Source organism: Zingiber officinale, chromosome 3A (genome assembly GCF_018446385.1).
Source record: "Zingiber officinale cultivar Zhangliang chromosome 3A, Zo_v1.1, whole genome shotgun sequence".
Classification (NCBI taxonomy): domain Eukaryota; kingdom Viridiplantae; phylum Streptophyta; class Magnoliopsida; order Zingiberales; family Zingiberaceae; genus Zingiber; species Zingiber officinale.
Window position 1 is genome coordinate 164,728,442 of NC_055990.1, and position 22,296 is coordinate 164,750,737.

The window sequence follows — 22,296 nt, forward strand, 5'->3', positions numbered from 1 at the left end:
TTGAATAAAAATATAATTTCATTTAAATTTCTTAAATTATAAGTATTTTATCTAAGTTGATTAATTAAGGATTTCACTGTCAATTCTGATAATTCAAAAGGTTTTAATTTGGTTATGATCGCAATAAGAAAAAAAAATCAATACGAAATAATTTTTCTCTAAAACAATAATTAGACTAAATAATATGGGTAAGCCGCGTATCATACAATTTAAATACAACAAAATATATATGTATATATATACATTCATTCAATTTATTATATTGTCCCATTTTCACTTAAAATACATTCTTAACACAAGTATAAACAATCAGAGACAGGACTTAGTTTTATACTTCTACGATAAGTGCATTTGGGGAAGAAAAAAAAAGTTTTGAGGTTTGAGACAAAGAATTAAACCTTCAATTGACACAGATTTCACAGAAGCTTCCGACTTGCCGGAGGAGGAAGTCCAGGAATGTCCTGTATGTCTTTGTTATCTGGTTGCACAATCTAGAAAGATGACATGCTTTAGAAATCCAATGGTCAAACAGTGATGAAATTATAGATATTTTATCACAATCTGCTTAGACAAAAGAATTGCTTTATCATTTTCTCAAATCTAATCATTAATATAAAATGTTAAGATCATATGGAGAGTATGATTCTCATCTAAGCTTATAATTCTTCCTTGTTACTTCACAACCCAATATGCAAGAGTAAATTGAGATGTCACAATCTCTTCTTCCAGCTTAAGGCTCCTCCTCAATGTCACCATTCGCTTAGATGAGAGTTACTCATTGTGAGGCTGACTCAAAATGTTTCACTCCGAATTAACAGTAAAATTCGCTTATAAACTCATTAACTCAAAACTCTATTAAATTGGGTGTCTCACATTTGAATCAAAAATGTAACTATATAGATAGGCAAATAAATAACACACCTTGATGATTATGATAGCTATAACCCCCATCGTTATCAGGAAAAGCATTGCCATTATGCATTTGTCAGTTGCAATCTGAAAGTTGTTGGGTTGGAAATGGTTAAACACAAAAGTAAAGGCTAAAGATTGGACAATGGGAGAACCATAGTGATAACTGATGAGTGGCAGAGAAATAACCTGTCTGCCTAATTCCTTTGCGAGTTTGGATGCTTTCTTGATTGAGAAATGAATTGAATCCAGTTCGTTCACAATCCTACTCATTTGCTCAGTCTGGCATGTTTGGGAAATATCAAATCACTAGGAACGAATTGAAGAAGAACAGCTAATCTGTTCTAAATGGTACTCTGGAAATGGAAATTCTGACCTTGAGAATGGCATACCTGTGCCTTGAGAGCAGCTGTTGTTTCTGCTCCAACATTAATGGTTTCTTGAACAACCTATAACCAAAGTTCATTTATTTCAGAAGTTTCACAACCAGAAGCAGTTTGCGAAAATCACTGTCAGAATGATGAAATTTGTATTCTTAACGTTGAAAGTTTGTTAACAGTTGAAATTGGTAAATCAAGCTACCAATAGCAAGACAATAACTTGATTTCCTATGCCAGACAAGGCTTTTTTTAGATTCCTCAATGAGATATACACTAACAAAGTCTATAATAAGAAATTGCAAGTCCAAACAATTTCAAAACAGGGTAGAGTAAGTATTGGATTAAACAAATATAACTATAACAAGTATTAGTAAATGAGAGAACAAAGTTGAAACTTTCAAGGAAGAAGCCATTTGAACAATATGTGCAAGCCAGCAGAGGAATTCTCAACCTGCTTTGATCGCTCAATTGCTTCATCTGTTTCATCCATCATACGGTATCCAGTATCCATCAACTGTTCATTGGTCATAGCTGAAAAGCAATGAATAGGAGAATAAATCTTTCGGGGCCTTTTTTATGTTCTCTCTATAATGAGACCTCAGAAAAATTAAATTTAAAAATTCAGGGAAACTGAAAAGCCATTTATTAAACATGTAATCTTTCAAGGAAGCCCCTGCGAATAACTAAAAAATCATAGTTTTTATGCAAACTTTGTCAAAGGGTCTAGTTGTTTAGGCACAGTTATTAGTTCAATGATCATTGAAGCTTGATAACAAAAAAGTGTTACCATGCCGTTTTTCTAGTTTAAGTCCATTTTTGTGGCATAGATAAACACTGAAGTGTAAAGTTTAAATGGGATCTTAGTTGGTTCAGATTGAAATACTTCTACTTAATATGGGAGACAACAAATAAGAAATAGGATAGTTCACAAGAAAAATCAGGGAAAGGATAAACTAGGAAAATTCTATTAGAACACTGTAGGTAGTAGAAATGGAAACCAAACTAAATACACCATGTTTGGTGACATTGATGTTTTTTTATCAAGAATAAATGAAATTGCCCATAAAACCAAACAAGATTGAATGAAATTGTGTTAATATTTATTTATGAACTATTATGGTTTAGAAATGCCAGTGTGAATCAAATCAAGGAATGCTTACAAAATTGATGATTGCTTACTAATAATGCTAGATAATAATCACCTTTGTGCACCAGCAACAGACAAATTGTTGCTTAAGATCATAAATTCAACTGAAAAGATGTAGGCAATGGCATCAACTAAAGAAAACATACATGATGCCAATAGAACATTTTCTTCAGAATATACGTCTTCACTACCACTGAAAGGATCAACTCGTTTATTTTCACTCGCATGCCTGAAAATATATTAACAATGAATTTAAAAGAATGCTGCACAAATGGAGGGAATTTTTCATGCATAGAAGGGAAAACAAGAAAAACAACAAGAGGTCATGGTCGGGAGAAGAAATTGAAAACATTCCCATGATGGAATATATTTCACACGAAGCTTGATCAATTCCTCTCTTAAAGTAACTATATGCCTATATTCACTTTGAAATATACATAAGAATTGAGAGAGAGAGCAATAAAAATGTCTAACAATTCACAAATTGTTGGTGCAACCTTAGGTCAAGGTTGACCTGGTTGACCCGACTCGAGGTGACTTGACTCGAGTTGTATTTTGATGTTTGACTTGGGAAGATTGTCGGTGCAACCTTAGGTCAAGGTTGACCTAGTTGAGTTGCATGTCGATGTTTGACGAGAAGAGAGTTGTATTCTTGATGTTTGACAAGAATAGGTGTTTGGGAGATTGTAGGTGCAACCTTAGGTCAAGGTTGACCTGGTTGACCTGATTCGCGAAAAGTCCAAATATGGAGACTTGGCACTGGAAAAGTCCAAGTACGGAGACTTGGCACGGGGAAAAGTCCAAGCAGGTAGCTTGGCACGCGGAAAGTCCAAGTATGGAGACTTGGCACGGGGAAAGTCCTAACTGGGATGTTAGGCAGTGTGGAAAGTCCTGGTGAGTGAAGCCAGGCAGTGGGAAAGTCCTAACTGGGATGTTAGGCAGTTGGAAAGTCCTGGTGAGTGAAGCCAGCAAGGAGAAAGTCCTAACTGGATGTTAGGCGGTGTGGAAAGTCCCGTGAGTGGAGCCAGCGGAAAAGTCCTATCTCGGGATGTTAGGCTTGGAAAGTCCCGTGAGTGAAGTGAGAAAGTCCTAACTGGATGTTAGGCAGTGAAACCCTAGTGAGTGAAGCTAGGTGAAAGTCCCGTGAGTGAAGCCAGGAAAATCCAGATGGATCAAGGATGATCGGACATCCGGTGTTGAGAAGGTCAAGTAGGTCAAGGAGTGACCGGATACTGACACGAAGAGAAAAGTCCAAGTGGGTCAAAGGGATTGACCGGACACTTGGTGAGGAGTCTTAGCTCAAGGGAGGGACCGGATGCTAAGCATGATGTACCAACAGTCGGTTGACCGGATGTTGGTTTGGGAGACTTGGGACTTGGTTTGGGCAAAATTAAGCTCGGATCGGTCGCACCGATCCATGACAGGTATCCGATCGGTCCGTGACCAATCGATAACAAAAAGGTCAGGAGCTTCGATCGGCCTGGGACCGATCAAGATGATCGGCCCCGGACCGATCAGTGGGATCGGTCCGGACCGATCAGATTCCACAGAGTTGGGCAACTCTCAGGAGCCTTCGATCGGTCCGGGGACCGACAGGCCTCGATCGGTCCCCACGACCGATCGCAGGAACCGATCGGGCTTCACCGATCGGTCCATCGCCCCAGCGCGTAGCAACGGCTAGTTTCTTCGCTGTCTTCTTCGCAGGTATAAAGGGGTCGAGGGCTGCTGCTGCACAAAAAGACTTCTTCTTTTCTTCTAGAACTTCTGTTCTTCTGCTGCTGAAGCTTCTGCTTCAACTAAGCTTTGATTGAGCTCGCCTCCGAAGCTTCGCGTGAGCTTCCAGTCGTCGACCAGCTGCTGCGTTTGGGTTGTGAAGTTGCTGCTTCACCTCCAGTCGACAAGAAAGCAAGCAATTGGTAGAGTGCTATTGTATTCATATTGTATTGCTTTTCTTACTGTTCTTGTACTCTTTGTTTGCTGTTGCAAACGTTTGTGGCGAGGTTTCTCCACCCACAAGGAGTATATTGTATTAGCCGGTTCTCCGGGGGCTCATCCACCGACGGATTGACTGGACTCGTCCACCTTACGGACACGCCGAGGAGTAGGAGCCCTAATCTCCGAACCTCGTTACATCCTTGTGTTAAGGTTTGGTTTTCTTCTCTTTCGTTTCTTTGTATTTTCCGCTGCGCTAACAAGTTTTGTAGAAAGAAACGACGATTTGGGGTCGGCTATTCACACCCCCCTCTCTAGCCTCCGTACGAAGGATCCTAACAGGGAAAACAAGAAAAACAACAAGAGGTCATGGTCGGGAGAAGAAATTGAAAACATTCCCATGATGGAATATATTTCACACGAAGCTTGATCAATTCCTCTCTTAAAGTAACTATATGCCTATATTCACTTTGAAATATACATAAGAATTGAGAGAGAGAGCAATAAAAATGTCTAACAATTCACAAATTTTGAAGAAAGTAATTTATCCAAATGTGCTTCCTAATTATTTCTTCATGACAAGAGGATGATTTTTTTTTTTGGAAAGAGATATCAAGCTTCAATAAGTTTAATAAAAAACAGAAAATATACAGCATCAGAGGAGAAAATTATTATTATTATTATTTTAAAACGAAAAGGATAGAAAACTCACTGCTTCTTCATAGCAACATATGAGTTTAGTTCTTTGATCTGTAAAGAGAGAGAGAGATAAGATATCCACTACTAAGTTGTCAAGCAGTAAACAATGAAATGGCCAAATTGAGAACTTCAGTTAGCAAAAGGACACCATTGCTTGCTTTCTTTCATTCAACGCCTTTTTCGTATCAGGTGGATTTCTACTATCCTCTTCCTTCATGACTCTTTCAAACTCTTTGATGAGCCTAAGATGCCAAGATGAGAAGTTCCAGTCAGAATTAAGTATAATTATTAAAAAATATAATGTAAAAATAGAAGTCATTGCCTGATAATCCAGCTACACATTTTCAGAAAAATTCTTAGTTTATTTATATATTGTCTGTGAAAACCAAACAATTGGCAACTGTCGCAGATAATATCCAAATTGAACTTAAAAATATGAAAAGATTCCTAGCCGAAGATTGCTCAGTCTACAAGGGTAGAGAAGCTTGTTCTAACATATCATAATAATGTCTTCCATGCCCAGTCAGTCACAAAGATGATGATTTATAATAAAACTTCAAAAAGAGATGCTGATAAATGAAACAAAAGATGAAGAAAGAGTGCAAATAAAATCATCAGAACCCTAACAAAAAATGAAGCTTTTCATAGATTTACCTCTTGCATTCCCTCATCTTGTCACTCAGTTCTTCTAACTGCCTGCTCTGTCTGCTTGGTTCTTTGATCTTTTGCAGCTTCTGAAATCCATTTCTGTTTGAAATTCAGTGAGAGTTAATTAGACATGATATTAAGCTTCCCCTATTCAGAAGGGCAAATTCTTCTCATTCTCTTCATCAAAAGTTCAATCATTATATTCCTCAACCTCCCTTTTTTATATTTATTTAATATAAAAGATCTCACATTGTTTCTCAAAACTATAATTAAGGATATGGAGCAGTTCAAAATAACTTCTTTTATCAAACCTATTCAACATATTCAATATAATGTTACAAAACATGATATAATTCATGAAAAAGAGAGGAGGATCAGACATTCGTTATGGAAGTCTTAGGATGTGTAGTTATTCAAGACCAACGATGTGCATCAGGAGAGACCAATGCTAGGCCTAACAGAGATTTTCGCTCCAAAATAAATAATTAGAGATGCAAACTTCATTTCTTGCATCAAATAGAATGGCAACAGTACAGTAAAAGAAGCTAAATCTTCCTTACGATAATGCGCGAAAGTTATCGTTGAGGTTGCCCTCAATTTGAGCCAGCTCCACGCTAATATCCTCCAAATCCATCTTTCCTGCCGGAACTCGTCGTCGACGAGAATTATCGGAAACAATCACAATGGCCGTCCGAGCCAACGACCCATCGAAGAACAACCGAAACCGAATCCTGGCAAGCAAAGTTTGCTCCCAGAAATCCGATTTCAACTTGCCTCGCCCATTCTGATCCTCGCGCGCCGTACTCCGGCCTGCCTAAATCGGCGTGGAATCGACGTCGCCGTAGAAGCAGCCTCACGCGGTGACGCCCGATACGCCTCGTGACAGCGGCCGGAAAACGAGCGGAGCGAGGGGATTGGAGGGATCCACGCGCGGGTGTGTTGGGATCGCTCGCGCCACGGAGGGAGCTTGGAAATGGAAAATTTATTTAGTTTATTTCTAAATTAGTTTACGGTAATTAATAAAAAATAAACAAAAAATGAATGCATATTTACAGTGTTTTTGTAAATAATAGTTATATAAGGCGCTTGTGAGTAAAATGGCCGTTGAGCAATCTTTGGGGCGCTAAAATGGCCCAATTGGAAGGAGAGTTCGGGCCCGGCCCACATAACTCACCTTCTTCTTGTCCAAGTAAACCCTCTTCAATAACAACAGCAGCAGAGCAACGAGACCCGATCGTATGTCATGGCTCGCTACGACCGCGCCATCACTGTATTCTCCCCCGATGGCCATCTCTTCCAGGTCGAGTACGCCCTAGAAGCAGTCCGCAAGGGTAACGCCGCCGTCGGCGTCCGTGGCACCGACGTTATCGTCCTCGGTGTGGAGAAGAAATCCACCCCGAAGCTCCAAGACTCCCGGTAATTGCCTACCCTTCTCCAGTTTTCGCGTCCGGTGTCTGCCTACTCATGTTAGGGGTTCTTACGGTCCATTTTCTCCCTGCCCGCTTCCCAGATCGGTGCGTAAGATCGTGAGCTTGGACACTCACATCGCGCTGGCATGCGCGGGGCTCAAGGCGGACGCTCGTGTGCTCATCAACCGGGCGCGGATCGAGTGCCAGAGCCACCGCCTCACCGTGGAGGATCCTGTCACGGTCGAGTATATCACTCGCTACATCGCCGGTCTGCAGCAGAAGTACACCCAGAGTGGCGGTGTACGACCCTTTGGGCTCTCGGCGCTCATCATTGGCTTTGACCCTTACTCTGGCGCGCCTGCGCTATACCAGACTGACCCGTCCGGAACTTTCTCGGCCTGGAAGGCAAATGCTACCGGAAGGAACTCGAATTCAATGCGGGAGTTCCTGGAAAAGAACTATAAGGAGACCTCCGGGCAGGAAACCGTGAAACTGGCTATTCGGGCACTACTTGAAGTAAGTTTGTTATTCACTTTCTCTTCATGGTTATGATATTGTCATCAGTTTACTATTGGTAAACTTTTTTACTGATTAACGAATGTTTTATGTCTAATTGTCTCTAAATAATAGTGCAACTCTTTGAGAATTCTCTGATCTTTCCATTGCTCACATTCATTCTGCAGTTGGTTAATTGCGTCAACTGTTACTTTCAACTTTTGTTTGTTAAAGTTGCAAGCCAATAAAACACATTGTGGCTCTAGTTGCTACAGATTATGTCTTGGATTAGATAGTCAAGTGAGAACATGGGAGATAATGAGAATATGAGATATACTTTAGGGCTCTTCGTAATAGATGAACATGCTTATTGTAAGAGCGAGTCTATCCTAGCTTCTTTGTCATATGCCTTGTGGGATGAATTTTCCAAATCAATGACTTGTTTGTATGTTTAGAATTTATCATTTCATATTGAGATGCTAAAATATGGAGGTGTGATTTGAGACATTCTGAACGTATATAATCTTAATAAGTTTATGAAGATGCTGTTGCCATTAACATTGTCGTACTGTAGGAAATTCGTGATATGGGAGATACAATTAGCATCTATAATTGAAGTCAATAATCAGTGAGATAAATTAAATAAATAATAAATCAATAAAATAAATAAAAGGTGACTGACACTAAAGCAGGGCATCTTTCAAGTTTTATTATAACTGCAACATATTTTCTTGTGGAGGCAATTGATAACTGATGAGAGTGTAAATAGAAAAAAAAATGAAGTTTGAATTAATTTTTAGAAACTTGAGATTTTAATATAAAGTAGGACTAAAGTTGAATGCATGAAATGTAATTTCAAAGATAGGAAGAGAAACTACAATTCTTAAGATGGATGGATATAAACTTATTGTAGAACAGCTTTAAATATCATGTTGGATCCGTTAATAAAAATCAGGTCATTAAAAGATAAAATCTCTTTAATGATTGAAAGGAAAGAAGCTTCTGAAATTGTATGGAATCTTCTTGTTCTCTGACTATAAAAGAAAGTTTAAGACTATAGTACAAGCAATCATATTTTGTTGGTCAAAGTTTTGGACAATTCCGATACAAGACAGAAATTTAAGAGTATCACAGATGAGAAGGTAAGCTAGATGTACAGAGTTATTGGAAAAATAACACAAAATCTTAATATACTCAAGCAATTAGTTTTATCACCAACAGAAAATAGTTTCAAATAATACAAATGTATAAAGATAACTATTAGGTTTTATAGAGAGATGTGTTGACATGTTCCTAGGAAGGTTGGATGGAGTAGACAAAGACAAATATTCTATTTAAGTTAATTAAAATTGATTTAAGATATTTGGATATTATTTCATATAGACGCATTGAGTTCAATGGAATGGAAAGATGAGATCCATGTGCTTAACCCCAAATAAAGCACAACTTGTTATTGTATATTTTTGAAGACAACATGATACATCAATTGTTCAATATAGCTTAAACCACTATTGGATGATAATGAGTGTCATTTTATTGATTTGTGCTTTTGTTAGTCATATATCTCTCTGTCTGTAGAAGTTTTGCCTTCATTTTATTAGGTAGATTTTGAATAGTTTGGACCACTATTGTGTTGGAGGACAAATGATATTTACCATGTATAATTCCTATATTTCTTAGTAATATCCTGATCATATTGAGCGTGAATATCAACATTTAGAACATCATCAAGAGCTATAATTGGAGAATTATAGCCATAATCAAGTAGAGAGGATGCCTTTTTATCTGAATAATTGTGCATTATTAAAAAAAAATATAAATGCAAAGGTTCACAATTGTGATTGCACATACTTTATTTAAATCATGTATATATTATCTCAATTCTCAATAGAGTGTTTATCTCCTATAGTATAGTAACATAATGACCATCACTAACAATAATAACCTGTTTTAATTTCTAAACCTTACAAACAAGGTCCTTCAAATTTGATCACTTTCAACTTATTTACTATTATCTAATAATTTATTATTGTCTTTTTTCCATTTTGAGATGACATTTGGCTGTAAGAAAAATAACTAAAAGTAGAAGTTATATATAATTAGATAATTGCTGGAACTAGAATAAAGCATTTTAACTATATATAACTTTAACCAAACATTATTAACTCCTATTTGTTCTACCTATGGAACTTCCAAGTGCTACAATAACATCTTTTTTAGACCTGAACAGAGCCAGCATGCAGGTCCCTTGTAGAGCTGCCCTTGTATGAAGGGAGCCTGCATTACTATACAATTCAGACAGATTCAATCTCAGACGGCTGGGCAGTTGGACTATAGGGGATCGAACATGCCTGGGTCATATTGTACTCGGGTGGTAAGTTGGAATTTGATCTAGAGAATGTGTAGCTTGTGTGAAACCGACACAACTTCGGTAGTTACTTAGGCCATGAAAAGCTATGCGGTTGTCATCTATGATGAATGCAAAGAAAACAAATATTTTTCCTATTGAAAGTTACCAGATTTCTTACCATGGGACACCCTCCAATACAAAAACAAAGCATGGACTCTCATTCAAACTTTGATGATGATGATGATGATGATGATTTTGCTATTTAGGTGGTGGAGAGCGGAGGAAAGAACATAGAAATTGCAGTGATGACCAAAGAACAGGGTCTTCGTCAACTTGAAGAAGCTGAGATAGATGCTATTGTTGCTGAGATAGAGGCAGAGAAAGCTGCAGCTGAGGCTGCAAAAAAGGCCCCATCTAAAGATTCCTAAATTTGTATGTTCTCGTGATTTGCTATCTAATTTGAAGCTTTCAATTTGTATGTGAATTTATCTAAACTTCATTTGTTCCCTATAATTAAGTTTGTCGTGCAAGCCAGTGGAACTTCCTGCTAGGGTCGGTTATTACCAATTGCACTTTTTTTATTCTCATAGTTACAAAGAGAGATGGGTCTTTCTTTCTTTTTTTTTTCTTGAATTGAAATGAGTTTTTTGTTATAATTGATTTTGTATCATCATTAGATCTTTTTTCTAATGATCAAAATTACTTACGATTACGTTCATAAAAATATAAAAAGTCCATGGGTTCTTGATAATATTGGAGCAAAAGTAATACTGCAGGCAGGTAGGGTTCTTGATAATATATACAATAAGGAGGTTGAACTAATTCTTAGCTAAAGCTCATAAAGTTACTGAAATAATATTATAATTATCCTCCAAACATCTCTTTAATTAATTGCTTATAAAGATAAGAACCTGACCTATGTTAGGAGGGGAAAAAAACTAGAGATCAACCCTCAAAATATAACCCTCAAAATATGACATTGCACCACAAATTTGAAAAACAATACTCATAGTTGGTCTTGAGACGGATTGACGGGGACACTGGATGAATATATTCATCTTTTGCTACAACAATACTCATAATTAAAATATAAGATAAATTAAAAAATTATGATAGTCAATATACACTATTTTTTTAAAAAAATTTATATTAATTGGACTATATAATGATTGCATTGGCCGGTCCAATACAATATTCATAGCATTGCTATATGGTCTACCGAAACTTACCTAATCTTCCAACTCAAATAACTACTACAATATCGTTTAGGTTTATTGTCTTGTCCTTACACATGCATGCTCATCAATGTGGTCACGACTTACAAGTGAGTTAGGTTACAACTCCACGTGACCTCATTTAATTTAGTGTTTTTTTATGGCTTACTTTAATCGGTTGAATGATATAGATTTTCGTACGGCTCGTGAGCTGAAATGTCTAAATTAGGCACAGAGTTAACACCTTCAACCAATACGCCAATTTATCATCTAAAATCAGTGCATATGTTACCTCTTCAATACTCCATTAACAATTTTTATTTTATTTTTAAAATGCATATTTATCCATTAACAAATTGTGAGCGGTTTAAGTAATAGTTTGAAAGGATAAAATAGGTATTTTGCTCAAGGAAATAATAAAATAGAAATTTTATGGAGTTTTTTTTTTGATATTATGAAATATCATCCCAATAAAATACAAGGGCCAAATCAAAAAATATGGCGTTTTTAGGGACGGGAATTTAAAAATGGAAGGGAGCAAAGTGATTGGGCATATAAGCTGGTGCGGTGGCGTTTTCACCGACCGCTTCCGCCGCACCGTTTCCCGGCCATACTCCCTCCCTCTCTCTAACTTCCCCAAACCCAAAAGCGCTCCTTTTCCCTCTCTCCTCGCCAACTCCGGTAACTAGACAAAGGAAAAAACGGGATCTTGTTGGCAGATCTGCGTGGGTTTAGGGTTGTTGCTCCTTTCTGATCTGCGTGCCTGTTGTCGTCAATGGAGGTGGACTTCGCTTTGGCTGCGCGATGTGAACTTGAAGAAGCAGCTGGAGGTGGAAGATAGGAGGAGAGCGATCGAAGGGAGGAGTTTTTTTTTTTTCTTTTGACTTTGCTTTGTGTTTCTGGTGAATTTTAGTGCCATTGGAGGGTAGAGGAGGAGATCGGTGAAGGAGATGAGTGCTTCGAGGTTTATTAAGTGCGTCACTGTGGGAGACGGCGCCGTGGGCAAGACCTGCATGCTTATCTCCTACACCAGCAACACTTTCCCAACTGTAAGTAACGTAAAGATGTTGACGCTGTCACTCAAGAAAAAATTATACTAGAAAATGGTAATCTTGTTCTTATCAGTATTAGACGGTTCTTGTGCTGAGACAGTTTTTGGATTTATTGTTTCTATGTCAATTATTTTGGAAAAAGGAACAGTCAATTCTTGATCCATGATTCCTGTGATTTTCCTTCTTACTGGTCACTTTGAAAAATAATAATCAATTCAAGGATCTGGAGATGCCAGAAATGTTCGTTGATTGGTTAAAAACTTGCAGAATTTTATTTTATTTTTTACTGTGCTGAATTGTAGGAATAGTCCTCCATCGCATGCAAATCATTGTGGTATTTTGTGTTTGATTACTTATTTCGTTTTCTATATTGTGGTGGACAAATATTGAAAATGTGACTCATTTAGTTGTTCAACCAAGCATTCTATCCAGCTCTTATTTTAGGTTACTTCAGAGCATAAACTCAATCTTTTTAAGTGAGAAAAATAGCTATATTGTCACAAAATGGTTGCCACTGTTATTTACAATTTCATAGATGAAAAATGTTGGGAAAGGGTATTTAAGGTTCATTTTACAGACATTTATGTTTCTACTTTCTCTCTTCTGGACAGGATTATGTTCCTACAGTTTTTGACAATTTCAGTGCCAATGTCGTGGTGGATGGTAGCACGGTTAACTTAGGTCTGTGGGATACTGCAGGTAATATAAATCACCTTCTTTTCTTCCTGCTTATTATCTTCCTTTTCTTATTTACACCTGTTTTCTTTAAGCCTTGAATAATATCTTCGTCATTTGAACAGGCCAAGAGGATTACAATCGATTGAGACCTTTGAGCTATCGTGGTGCTGATGTTTTCTTGCTTGCCTTCTCTCTCATTAGCAAAGCCAGCTATGAAAATGTTGCAAAGAAGGTGTTGCGCTGTTTGCCTTTGCTACTACTTTATTAAGGCATTTAAAGTTTTCGCCAAAGGCGTTAAGTCTTAATGATTTACTGATGTTTTGTACTGGTTATTATTTCCAGTGGATACCTGAGCTGAGGCACTATGCACCTGGTGTGCCGATAATTCTTGTTGGAACAAAGCTGGGTAATGTTGATTTACTGTGATACTCCAGTTCTTAGAATATAATCTTTTGTGGTACATTCATTGGTAAGGGTATGTATCTTGTGTATATTTATTCTGGTATTGTCATCATATTTATCATATTATTTGACTTGTTGCTTGTAAGCCTCCTACGCCCTTTGGGTATTGATAAAAGATTTAGTATGAGAAATTGGATTCCTGTAACGGTAAATTCACTAGGATGCATTACATCGTGATGATACTGAATAAGATCAGTATTTGCATTAAAGGTTCTCCATAGGTGGCAGGCAATTGATATTAGCCGAGGAAATTTTTGATGGTCGTTGTCTTCCTTTTTTTGTCAGTGCATAATTGTTTAGATAATTACACATCTACCAGAACAAACTATTGCGTTTGGAAGTCAAGTTGGCTAATATTGACTGAGACTTTAGTTGACTTAGTTTTTGCTTTAATTTAAAGCTAGAAACACATGTTAGTGAAGTAATTCTTGGCAGAATTACTCTTTTCTATTCTGGAACCACATTACACAGCTGTTTGTCCTTTTAGCAGGGAGGTTGACCCACCATTTTGGGTTCACATAGTTTGTTCTCTTCACATGGAATCACTATGGTATTCTATTACACTACGTTCTAAGGTCGTCAAGCCCCCACAACCATTTCCTGGTATTTTTTATGTCATGTTTTCCATCTGAGCGAAATAGAAGAGGTTCCATGATGGATGAGAATGCCAAAGGTTTTGTAGCAAGCTACCACAGAATGTTAACCAAACCACTTGAGGGTTGAACTTTCTGATCCACCATTTACACACTGGGATGGCAGTGCATTTTATGAAATATATTGATTTCAGTAAGTACCTGGGGTTCTTGAAAAAGGTCTATCTTAAGCTTGGGAAGGAGATCCAGGTGATTATCAATGACATGAAGCTACTAGTAATTGGAAAAGATCAGGAAAAATAGGAGACAGATTTAGAACTATTATATGGGGGATGGGGGATTAAACTTGTATCTTTAGGTCCAGATTGACGAACCAAAAAAGCTTGCCATAGAGCAAAAACATCTACTATCAACCTAGTTATCTTTGTAATCTGTGTATTTCCCTAAGTTGGAAATACAAATCTAAAATGCATCAGCTGGTGAGCATTTCATTGTTTTTCAGTTTCTGTTGCTCGAAACCTATTATTTGATGTATGTATGATACTGGCTGATTTTCAGCTTACAAAAATGATTATTCTGGCTGTTGGACTCCAAATTTTGTCATCTTGTATCTTTTCCAATCTGACATTGCAATCGATTTATTGGCAGATCTTCGGGATGATAAACAATTTTTCATTGATCACCCAGGAGCTGTTCCTATAAGTAGTGCTCAGGTAATTCGATTAAATTCCTTCATCACAAACTGTATCTTTTCTTTATGCAACCCGTGGAGTGGAGTTGCTTAGAATACTTGGGGTAAATCTGATAATGTTCTAGGGCGAGGAACTGCAGAAGCAAATAAGCGCGGCCGCTTACTTGGAATGCAGTTCAAAGACTCAGCAAGTAACATATTCTCCTCCTCAGTTGCCCCATTCCATGAATTAACTGCATTCTCATTTGTTTTTTGATTGTTTACTGCCCTGAAAAAAAAAACTGTGACATAGAACGTCAAGGCAGTCTTCGATGCGGCTATCAAGATTGTTCTTCAACCACCCAAGCAAAAGAAGAAGAAGAAGAAGAAGAAGCAACATAAAAATTGTTCTATATTGTAAGAGTCAACTCAAGTGCACAAAAGGTAACCTCTAGTTTAACACTTTCAAGTTCAAGGATCCCGGAATGATGTTATATGAACATTATCTAAAAGGTGTTTTCAAATCATCAGCTGGCTTGTGGATGATCTGCAACATGGTACAACAGTCGCATATACTTACGATTAGGGAATTGTCGTTTGAATGTAGTTTGGTTGCAGAAACATGGCGCTGAGTTTATAGAATATGCTATCAATCACTTGAATGTATTGAGAACTAGATTGTTTACCTTAATCTATGCTATGTTATTGATATTGTAACACCCTGTGACATGCTGTGTTTACTTCGAGGGAGGCACAATCTTTACTTGAAAGATGTTCTTCCTAAAATTTAAAAAAAAAAACAATAGTAATTTTCTTGTCCTCTTGTGATTTTACAACCAATCTTGTCTTTCTTAACAATCCTTCGCCATCGAGCTCAGCCATGGGTATCACAATTACTTTCTGTTTACTACTTTCGATTTTTTTTTCCATATTTATTCTCAATTTCTAGGCCCACCACAATGAAGACGTGCCTTTGAAGTAAAAAAAAAAAAAAAGAAATAGGCAGAAAGTCAATCCATATCAGAAAGCTCCAATCGATTAATTAGTCATTGAGAATTTATTTTGTAAACTCGACATCATTTTTTAATTGGACTAACAGGGATAATGTTCATCCTAAACGATCTTTGGAAATTAATCTAAAATTTATTAGAGCAGTTACCACCGGAGCCAATCAGTGGGGGCGATGGCAATAATTGATGAAAATAAAATGAATTAACATTCCCAATCAAATTAAAATTTAAAAACGACATCGTCCAAGTGGGCCAGACCAGTAACAGTCGTCGAAGACCCAGCCCATCCTTACGTAGCACGTAGGCCCCACACCATCAACAATACCGACCAGCAAACCACCCACCACCGCCGCACCACCACCCGTCCTACGGCGTCGCCGGCGTCATTGCTCCGCTCCTCCGGAGCCGGAGCAGCAGCGCCTCCACCGGAAGCCGCCACTTTGACGCCCATCCGCATGCCTCCCTGGCAGTGGCCCTCCACGGCGCATATGAACCAGAAACTCGTCGCCTCCGCCAGGGTCACCTGGTCGCTGCCGCTGTCGTACATCTTAATCACACCGGAGCTCCAGTTACACGATCTGTAAGTCTCCTCTGTCACCTGATACACGTTGTGCAGCACCCGCACATAATTAAATACTGAAACAACGGTAACGATTAATTATAAGACCGCAAAAAGAATATATAAATCTATATATATGTAGATCGAGATGCCGATCGCACGGTGCCGGTATATACCTAAAACATCGCCGACAGTGAAGTTGTGGTTCTGCGACCAGCGGAGGTAGTTGGTTCCGGTGTCCCACCCGTCGCCGTCGCCGACGGTGTACTCTGTAGCTCGGACGCAGATTTCAGCAGAGAGAGACAAGAAGAAGAGGATGGCGGGGGCTAGAAGAGAACTAGCCATGGATTGAGAACAGAGAAGCCATCTCTTGCCCCCATTGATTTAAAGTAAGCCGAAGTCAATGATAAGGTTGTTGAGATCACAAGGTGTAGTCGAACCGTTCCAAATCGATCAAGGTGTGATCCACAAGAAATTAAAGATTTGGTCAAAGTCACAACGCATTAGATTCAAAAACATCGCGAACAAAATTTATAATATTCAAAGTATTACTACAATTAATGTCGAACCTATCTAAAAGCGTTGACCTGCATCAAAGAACCAACCCAAGAAAAAAACAAAATTACAGAGAGAACACGTATTATTAAACCTTCCATCAGAAATCTACTGATCCCTATATAATAATATAGTTATTATGCTCTCTCTTCTTTCTCTGGTTGTCGCTCTACATTTCGGCCTTTCCATTCGGTTTTGGCATCGTCTTCTTCCTGCGCCAAGTGCAGCATGAGCCTGCCATTTTCCCTAGTGGCTTGAAGGCACTGCTGGGTAGGGACTCTGATCTTTTTGAGGACGAATCTCCCATCTTTCTTGAACGACTTGAGGCACACCCACGGCTTCACCCCTCTCCCGATGGTCGACAACGGCGGGGGGAATCGATCCGGCCCTATGAGCCCGGTGTCCGACCGGCTCCGCAGTAACAACCTCCCCCCCATTTCCTCATCCTCCTCACTTCTTGATCTTTTGGCCTCGTACTCGGCGTCGGATGAGCATTCGGGGTAGCGTTCTTCCGGGTCGCGAAGGGGCTCTGAAGAGTTCCTCGGAGAGTCTTTGGCCTTGATTGCTTCGTCGTCTGATTCGATTGCAGTATTGGAGTCTGAGAAAGGATCTTTGGGCGGCGGCAATGGTTTTGGTTCCTTGAAGTGGATTCCGGCGCCAAAGACGTCGAAGGAATTGATGGAATCGGGGAGTCGGAGTTCCTTCCACGAAAGAGATCGCATAAAGATGGACTTTTCCGGCAATGGGTGTTCTAAGATTTTTCGGAGTTCCGCCCATGGATCCATTGGTGGTGAAGAAGACACTACAAAGGGAAGAAGAAGATGGTGAGAAGAGAGAGAGAGAGGAAAGGGAATGGTGTGTGTTCCAAAATGAAGGGAGACAGTTGAGGGGAAGAGAGAAAGAAGGAATGTTGACGATCGCTGCTTCCAACACGTGGACCAACAAAATTTATATGAGGATGCAACTTCCTACAAAACAGGATATTAGTAGAAAGTGTATTTAGTATTTTTCAAAAAGATAATTAATGTGGATTCTTAAAAATGTAAGTTATTTTATTTAGATATTATTTCATCAAAATAATATTAATAATAACGATAAGTTATTGTTTTAAACCATTGAAACCTTAAGTTTAGCACAAACTTAAGAACATACATCTTTATGTTAACCAACAAACATCACACCTCCCAAAGATACAGTCTACCGTAAAGTAGATTTAAGACTACATAATGCTAATTCACCATTAAAGAGATCAACAAGCATCACAGTTCACCTTCAAGCTTTAACAGAGATCAAACTGAAAGAAAGATAAAGAAAAAAAACACTTTGGAATATAGGAAGGGAGCCCATTGACTGGCCTTGAGTAACACTAACACTACCGACCCTATTTCTTTTCTTCCTTGATTGTCACATTGCAGATAAGCTCCATGCAACATGAAGGCTTCTTCTTCTTCTTCTTCTTCTTCTTCTTCTTCTTCTTCTTCCTTGACTTCATCTCCATACCCTCTCATCCAATGCACACTACCAGACGGTATAAATATAAGCAGCTCTATGCTTATGGACCAAAGACTAATTAGTAAACTTACCTGAGCGGAGCAGCAAAAAGAGGCATGGCTTTAATCCACTATATAAAGCTGCTGCTTAGGCTGTGCTGCTTCCTTTACTGGCTAAATTGAGTACGAGCTTAACAGAGAAAGGTCGGCCGAAGGAGGCCTGTTAGTACTTAATGGCACAGCGAAAGCTACGCAATGATCAAGGAGAACACAGAGATGGCAAGGAAGACGTGAGCTTAGATTATTTGTGTCGTCGACTACTGTGCTTGTAATTAATTGATGGTGGCATCAGACCTGCAGCTTTATTTGCTAAGGCTACAGAGATGCTACCTGTAGATCCAGAGGGAGATCAATGCTCATCAGCAAACAGACACTAATGATTGGGCAGCATAACTTTGCTTTTGGGATGCAAATCTAATCGAATGGGATTCCCTGTCTGCTATTCATTGTGTATCATAATTAAATAGCTGAATCGAGCGAGCAGAGATGCGTGAATCTTGGTTCATGTTTGGCTTGGTTTTGTACGTAATCTATCTAGAATAGGGTAGCCTTTGATCAGGCTACGGATTGAGAGATCGGAGTTCAACAAAGATTATGAATTCTGACAATGAAAAATAATAATAATGAATCACATTTTTTTTGTTTTTTGTTTGTTTTTTTAAAACAGATAAAATTACAGCTCTAAGTCGAAACGCGGATCGATGATGACGAACAACTTTGGCAAAGTAGGCAGCATGGCTGTGGCAAAAGCTAAAGGTTGCATGGATATATCAGCTGCTTCGAGTGAACTGCAAGTGGCTGGAGTAGGCCTGAACGAACGCCCAGTTGGTCGGCACGAGGTCGGCGAAGAACAGGGTTTGGTCGTCGGTGACGGTGACCTTGATGGATAGAGACTGGCCGTTCGACTGCCAGTTGGCGCCCTGGTTCCCGAACATCGATCTGCAGCCACCCGATTTTGAACCCCTTAAGGGCCATGGACTGGAGCGACCCGGCGCCGGCGACGTGGCTGACCAACACCAGCTCGAAGTAGTCCAGCCCATTGATGGTGAACCTGACGCCTCCGTATTTCTTGCAGGGGACTCTGCTTCGATCACAATTAATATTAATTTAAATTCTTTTTTTATCTATAATTTTTCCCAAATAAATTTGAGAGTTTATTTTGGAAATTTATGATTTTTTTTTGTAGCTTAAAAATTCTTTGTTTTTTAATTGAAAGTCCACGTTAGTTTTTTTTTGCTTTCAATTTTCAAACGTTTGAGGGTATTCAAGGAAATAAGTATACTTCAGGGAGTAGAATCGAACTTCCCTCTAATGCGGTAAACTTGAAAAGGTCGAAAGCGCACACCGAGTCCGATCCGAGTCTTGTGTTCGATTTCATGCGTGGAAGCGAAGGGTTGGGACGAAGAACGGAAGAAGGCGCGACGAAGTCGAGGCGATCGTTTGATGGATCTCTCCCTACGATCTAAGCCCACGGTATCGTCTTTTTTGACCAAAAATTTCCTCTATTTTCACCATGTTTTCCCCGTCTTTCTTCGTCGCTCGATCTCCTCTGTCTATCGGCGTCCATATGAGAAGATGTGGAACTTAATTTCTTGACGGAGGAAACAGAAGAGGGTTAAGGCAATGAGGAAGAAGCTCGGCGCTCGATTCCCTGCGGTAATTCCTCTCTGTCTGTTTCCTTATCAAACAGTAGCTCTCCTTATAGAATTTTTTTCACGAGTATCTAGTACTATCATGTTGAAGCTAGAATAGTTGTTAATATTACTAGCGATATAGTCTTCCATGGACTTCGATGATGGAGTTAGATAATTGTAACCGGCCCTTACAAGTTTGAACTATATGGCATTTTATTGTTGTAAGTTGTAACAAGTTACGTGAACCATGAAACCTCCCATTTGTATTATAATTTCTCAAGATAATAACAAATGAATTCTAATCCAATGTCGGTGTTCCATGACGATGCTAGGTTGATATTTTATAAGTGAAAATCATTGCTGCTAATAGATTTGTGTCATATCATTTTTATGCTCATTTTGAAGCAAGTTGGAACTCATGATATTTACTTAATTTTGCTATTACGGTCACAAATAAAGAAGATAATGCAAGCAGATGAAGACGTTAGGAAAATTGCTCTAGCTGTGCCTCTTCTTGTGTGTAAGTGCTTCAGTAATTTTGTATTGTTATCTCTGATTATTTTTGGGAGATTTATTTTGATAAATTGTTTTTTCTTTGATAGTTATTCACCTTATGATATTTTATTGCTTACATGTTCCATTTGACTAATGTTGTTGTTCACCTTAATATTGTTTACTCATCTGTTTCCATTGAAGATGTTAAAAGATAGTCCAAGGTTATTATAAGTGATAAAATTTGGAAAGATTATTCTTTGGTTGTGCACTTATTACTATTGATACTGAATACTCAGCTTTTTTCGAATACTCAGTGCTATCCCCCTCTGAAAGAGAGATCATTTTGATTGTAATTTGTGCAGCCGATCGTTCCCTTTCCCTCTGAAATGGATTACATGACTACCTATGCAATTACTTCAAACTCATATCAGCCACAATTCGTTAGCCTGCTTGCTTGACCTCTTGAGACAATGCACGTATTACATACTTCATTGCTCCTAATTATATGCATATCTTCTTGATAAAATGAATGACTGATCAAAGAATAAATTCTTTACAAGTGAAAAAGGAAATTACTATTTTTGAATTATAACTTGCCAGCTTTGTATCCTCTAGCCATATATATATATATATATACACACCACATGGGCCCCCACGGATTGACGCAGTTAATACATGTATGAGTGTTTGCTCCAATAGGGTTTGGGATCAATTCCGGTGCAAAATGTCTTGTTGGGTGCGTGACCTCCCCCATGCAAAATGTCACAGCGCTTGGGCAAACGTCCTCCACCTGCCTGTGTCTTGCCATAGGCCCAGCGATACTACTTGGGTAAACGATATGCTCAATATATATACCACATGGCTCCTATATCTACCTTAATTCTTCAAAATGCTATGACCCACAATGACCATATCTCCTGCTTGTACATCCTTCATGCAAAAAGTGCTACAGACTATTATATGGTTACTTCTGCTTGCCTGCCCAACTTCTTACTAAAATTGCGACAAATATTAAAAGATTCTTACTCCATGACATTCATGGCTAGTTCCTCCTTCTTCTGATCAATAGAGAAAATGGGGCACATGACATTCTGAATCAAATGAAATTTCAATAAAGTAAATTATCTGATTACGATCATAGAGAAAAAGAATGTGAGGGTCTCTCGTATTGCAAAAACCTTGTTTTGAATGAAATTCCATCTCATGGAAAAGTTTAACATTACTCTTAATTTAGCGTTCTGTAAATTGCTAATATAAGATTAATATGGCCTGGCATGAGGTGGCCTTTTTTCCAAGATGAACTACTTACTCCCTCATGACCTGAACGAAACGAAGTCATAGTTGTCTTGATTTATGATTTTGTTATTGCTTTTGAGTAATTTTAGGACATTTTTTCATTCTGCATCTTTTGTTTGGTATTACTCTTCTTACATTTTGGATTGACAAATGTGTCTATTGTGAAATGAAAATAGATCATAGTTTATGCTTCTTTCTTCTTATTTTTGAAAGTGATTTCTTTATCTCTTTCACTTCCTCTCTCTCGTGAAAGCAGAAGTCAGTTTTCTATCCAACCTGTTCAAAAATGAGGTTTGAATTTTGATATGACTAATACATTACTTCTCCGACAAACTGACAGCAAAAGCATTGGAGTTATTCTTGCAAGACCTCTGTCATAGGACGTATGAAATTATTCTTCAAAGAGGAGCTAAGACATTAAATTCTTCACATTTGTAAGTACAAATTATAGTTTCTTTTCTTTTGTGTATCTACAGTGGAATAGTTTGACAGTAAATCTGAGATACAGTTTGCCTTTTTTAATCATAAGTAAAAAATATTTATTGTCTGTTTATGGTCA

At 38.4% G+C, this 22,296-nt stretch overlaps 4 protein-coding genes and 1 long non-coding RNA gene across 6 annotated transcripts; 3 read left to right on the forward strand and 2 right to left on the reverse strand.

The window, feature by feature from the left end:
• Nucleotides 1-281: 281 nt before the first annotated feature.
• LOC122053378 (novel plant SNARE 11-like) lies at nt 282-6,682 on the reverse strand. The gene is made up of 10 exons (XM_042615401.1): nt 6,276-6,682; nt 5,722-5,814; nt 5,216-5,309; nt 5,081-5,118; nt 2,583-2,665; nt 1,741-1,820; nt 1,302-1,358; nt 1,099-1,191; nt 922-996; nt 282-491 (listed from the first exon to the last, which is right to left on the reverse strand). Exons 1-10 carry the CDS (start codon nt 6,347-6,349, stop codon nt 417-419), a joined length of 762 nt encoding a protein of 253 aa, XP_042471335.1. The 5' UTR covers nt 6,350-6,682; the 3' UTR covers nt 282-416.
• Nucleotides 6,683-6,910: 228 nt separating this feature from the next.
• On the forward strand, nt 6,911-10,592 carry LOC122053374 (proteasome subunit alpha type-7). The gene is made up of 3 exons (XM_042615398.1): nt 6,911-7,131; nt 7,226-7,640; nt 10,236-10,592. Exons 1-3 carry the CDS (start codon nt 6,959-6,961, stop codon nt 10,395-10,397), a joined length of 750 nt encoding a protein of 249 aa, XP_042471332.1. The 5' UTR covers nt 6,911-6,958; the 3' UTR covers nt 10,398-10,592.
• Nucleotides 10,593-11,725: 1,133 nt separating this feature from the next.
• Nucleotides 11,726-15,355, forward strand: LOC122053375 (rac-like GTP-binding protein 5). The gene is made up of 8 exons (XM_042615399.1): nt 11,726-12,232; nt 12,847-12,934; nt 13,036-13,145; nt 13,256-13,319; nt 14,617-14,681; nt 14,785-14,850; nt 14,952-15,082; nt 15,170-15,355. Exons 1-7 carry the CDS (start codon nt 12,134-12,136, stop codon nt 15,057-15,059), a joined length of 600 nt encoding a protein of 199 aa, XP_042471333.1. The 5' UTR covers nt 11,726-12,133; the 3' UTR covers nt 15,060-15,082; nt 15,170-15,355.
• A 333-nt stretch (nt 15,356-15,688) lies between these two features.
• Nucleotides 15,689-16,598, reverse strand: LOC122053376 (mavicyanin-like). 2 transcript variants are annotated; one of them, XR_006132193.1, is made up of 2 exons: nt 16,384-16,549; nt 15,689-16,246 (listed from the first exon to the last, which is right to left on the reverse strand). XR_006132193.1 is itself a non-coding variant. In XM_042615400.1 (2 exons), exons 1-2 carry the CDS (start codon nt 16,550-16,552, stop codon nt 15,938-15,940), a joined length of 516 nt encoding a protein of 171 aa, XP_042471334.1. In that variant the 5' UTR covers nt 16,553-16,598; the 3' UTR covers nt 15,709-15,937. The 2 variants fall into 2 exon arrangements, 1 of the variants encoding a protein (XP_042471334.1); XM_042615400.1 differs by having other exon boundaries at nt 15,709-16,284; nt 16,384-16,598.
• Nucleotides 16,599-19,646: 3,048 nt separating this feature from the next.
• On the forward strand, nt 19,647-22,288 carry LOC122053379. The gene is made up of 3 exons (XR_006132194.1): nt 19,647-19,968; nt 20,406-20,466; nt 22,078-22,288. It is a non-coding gene; the product is annotated as an uncharacterized LOC122053379 (long non-coding RNA).
• The last annotated feature ends 8 nt before the right edge of the window (nt 22,289-22,296 follow it).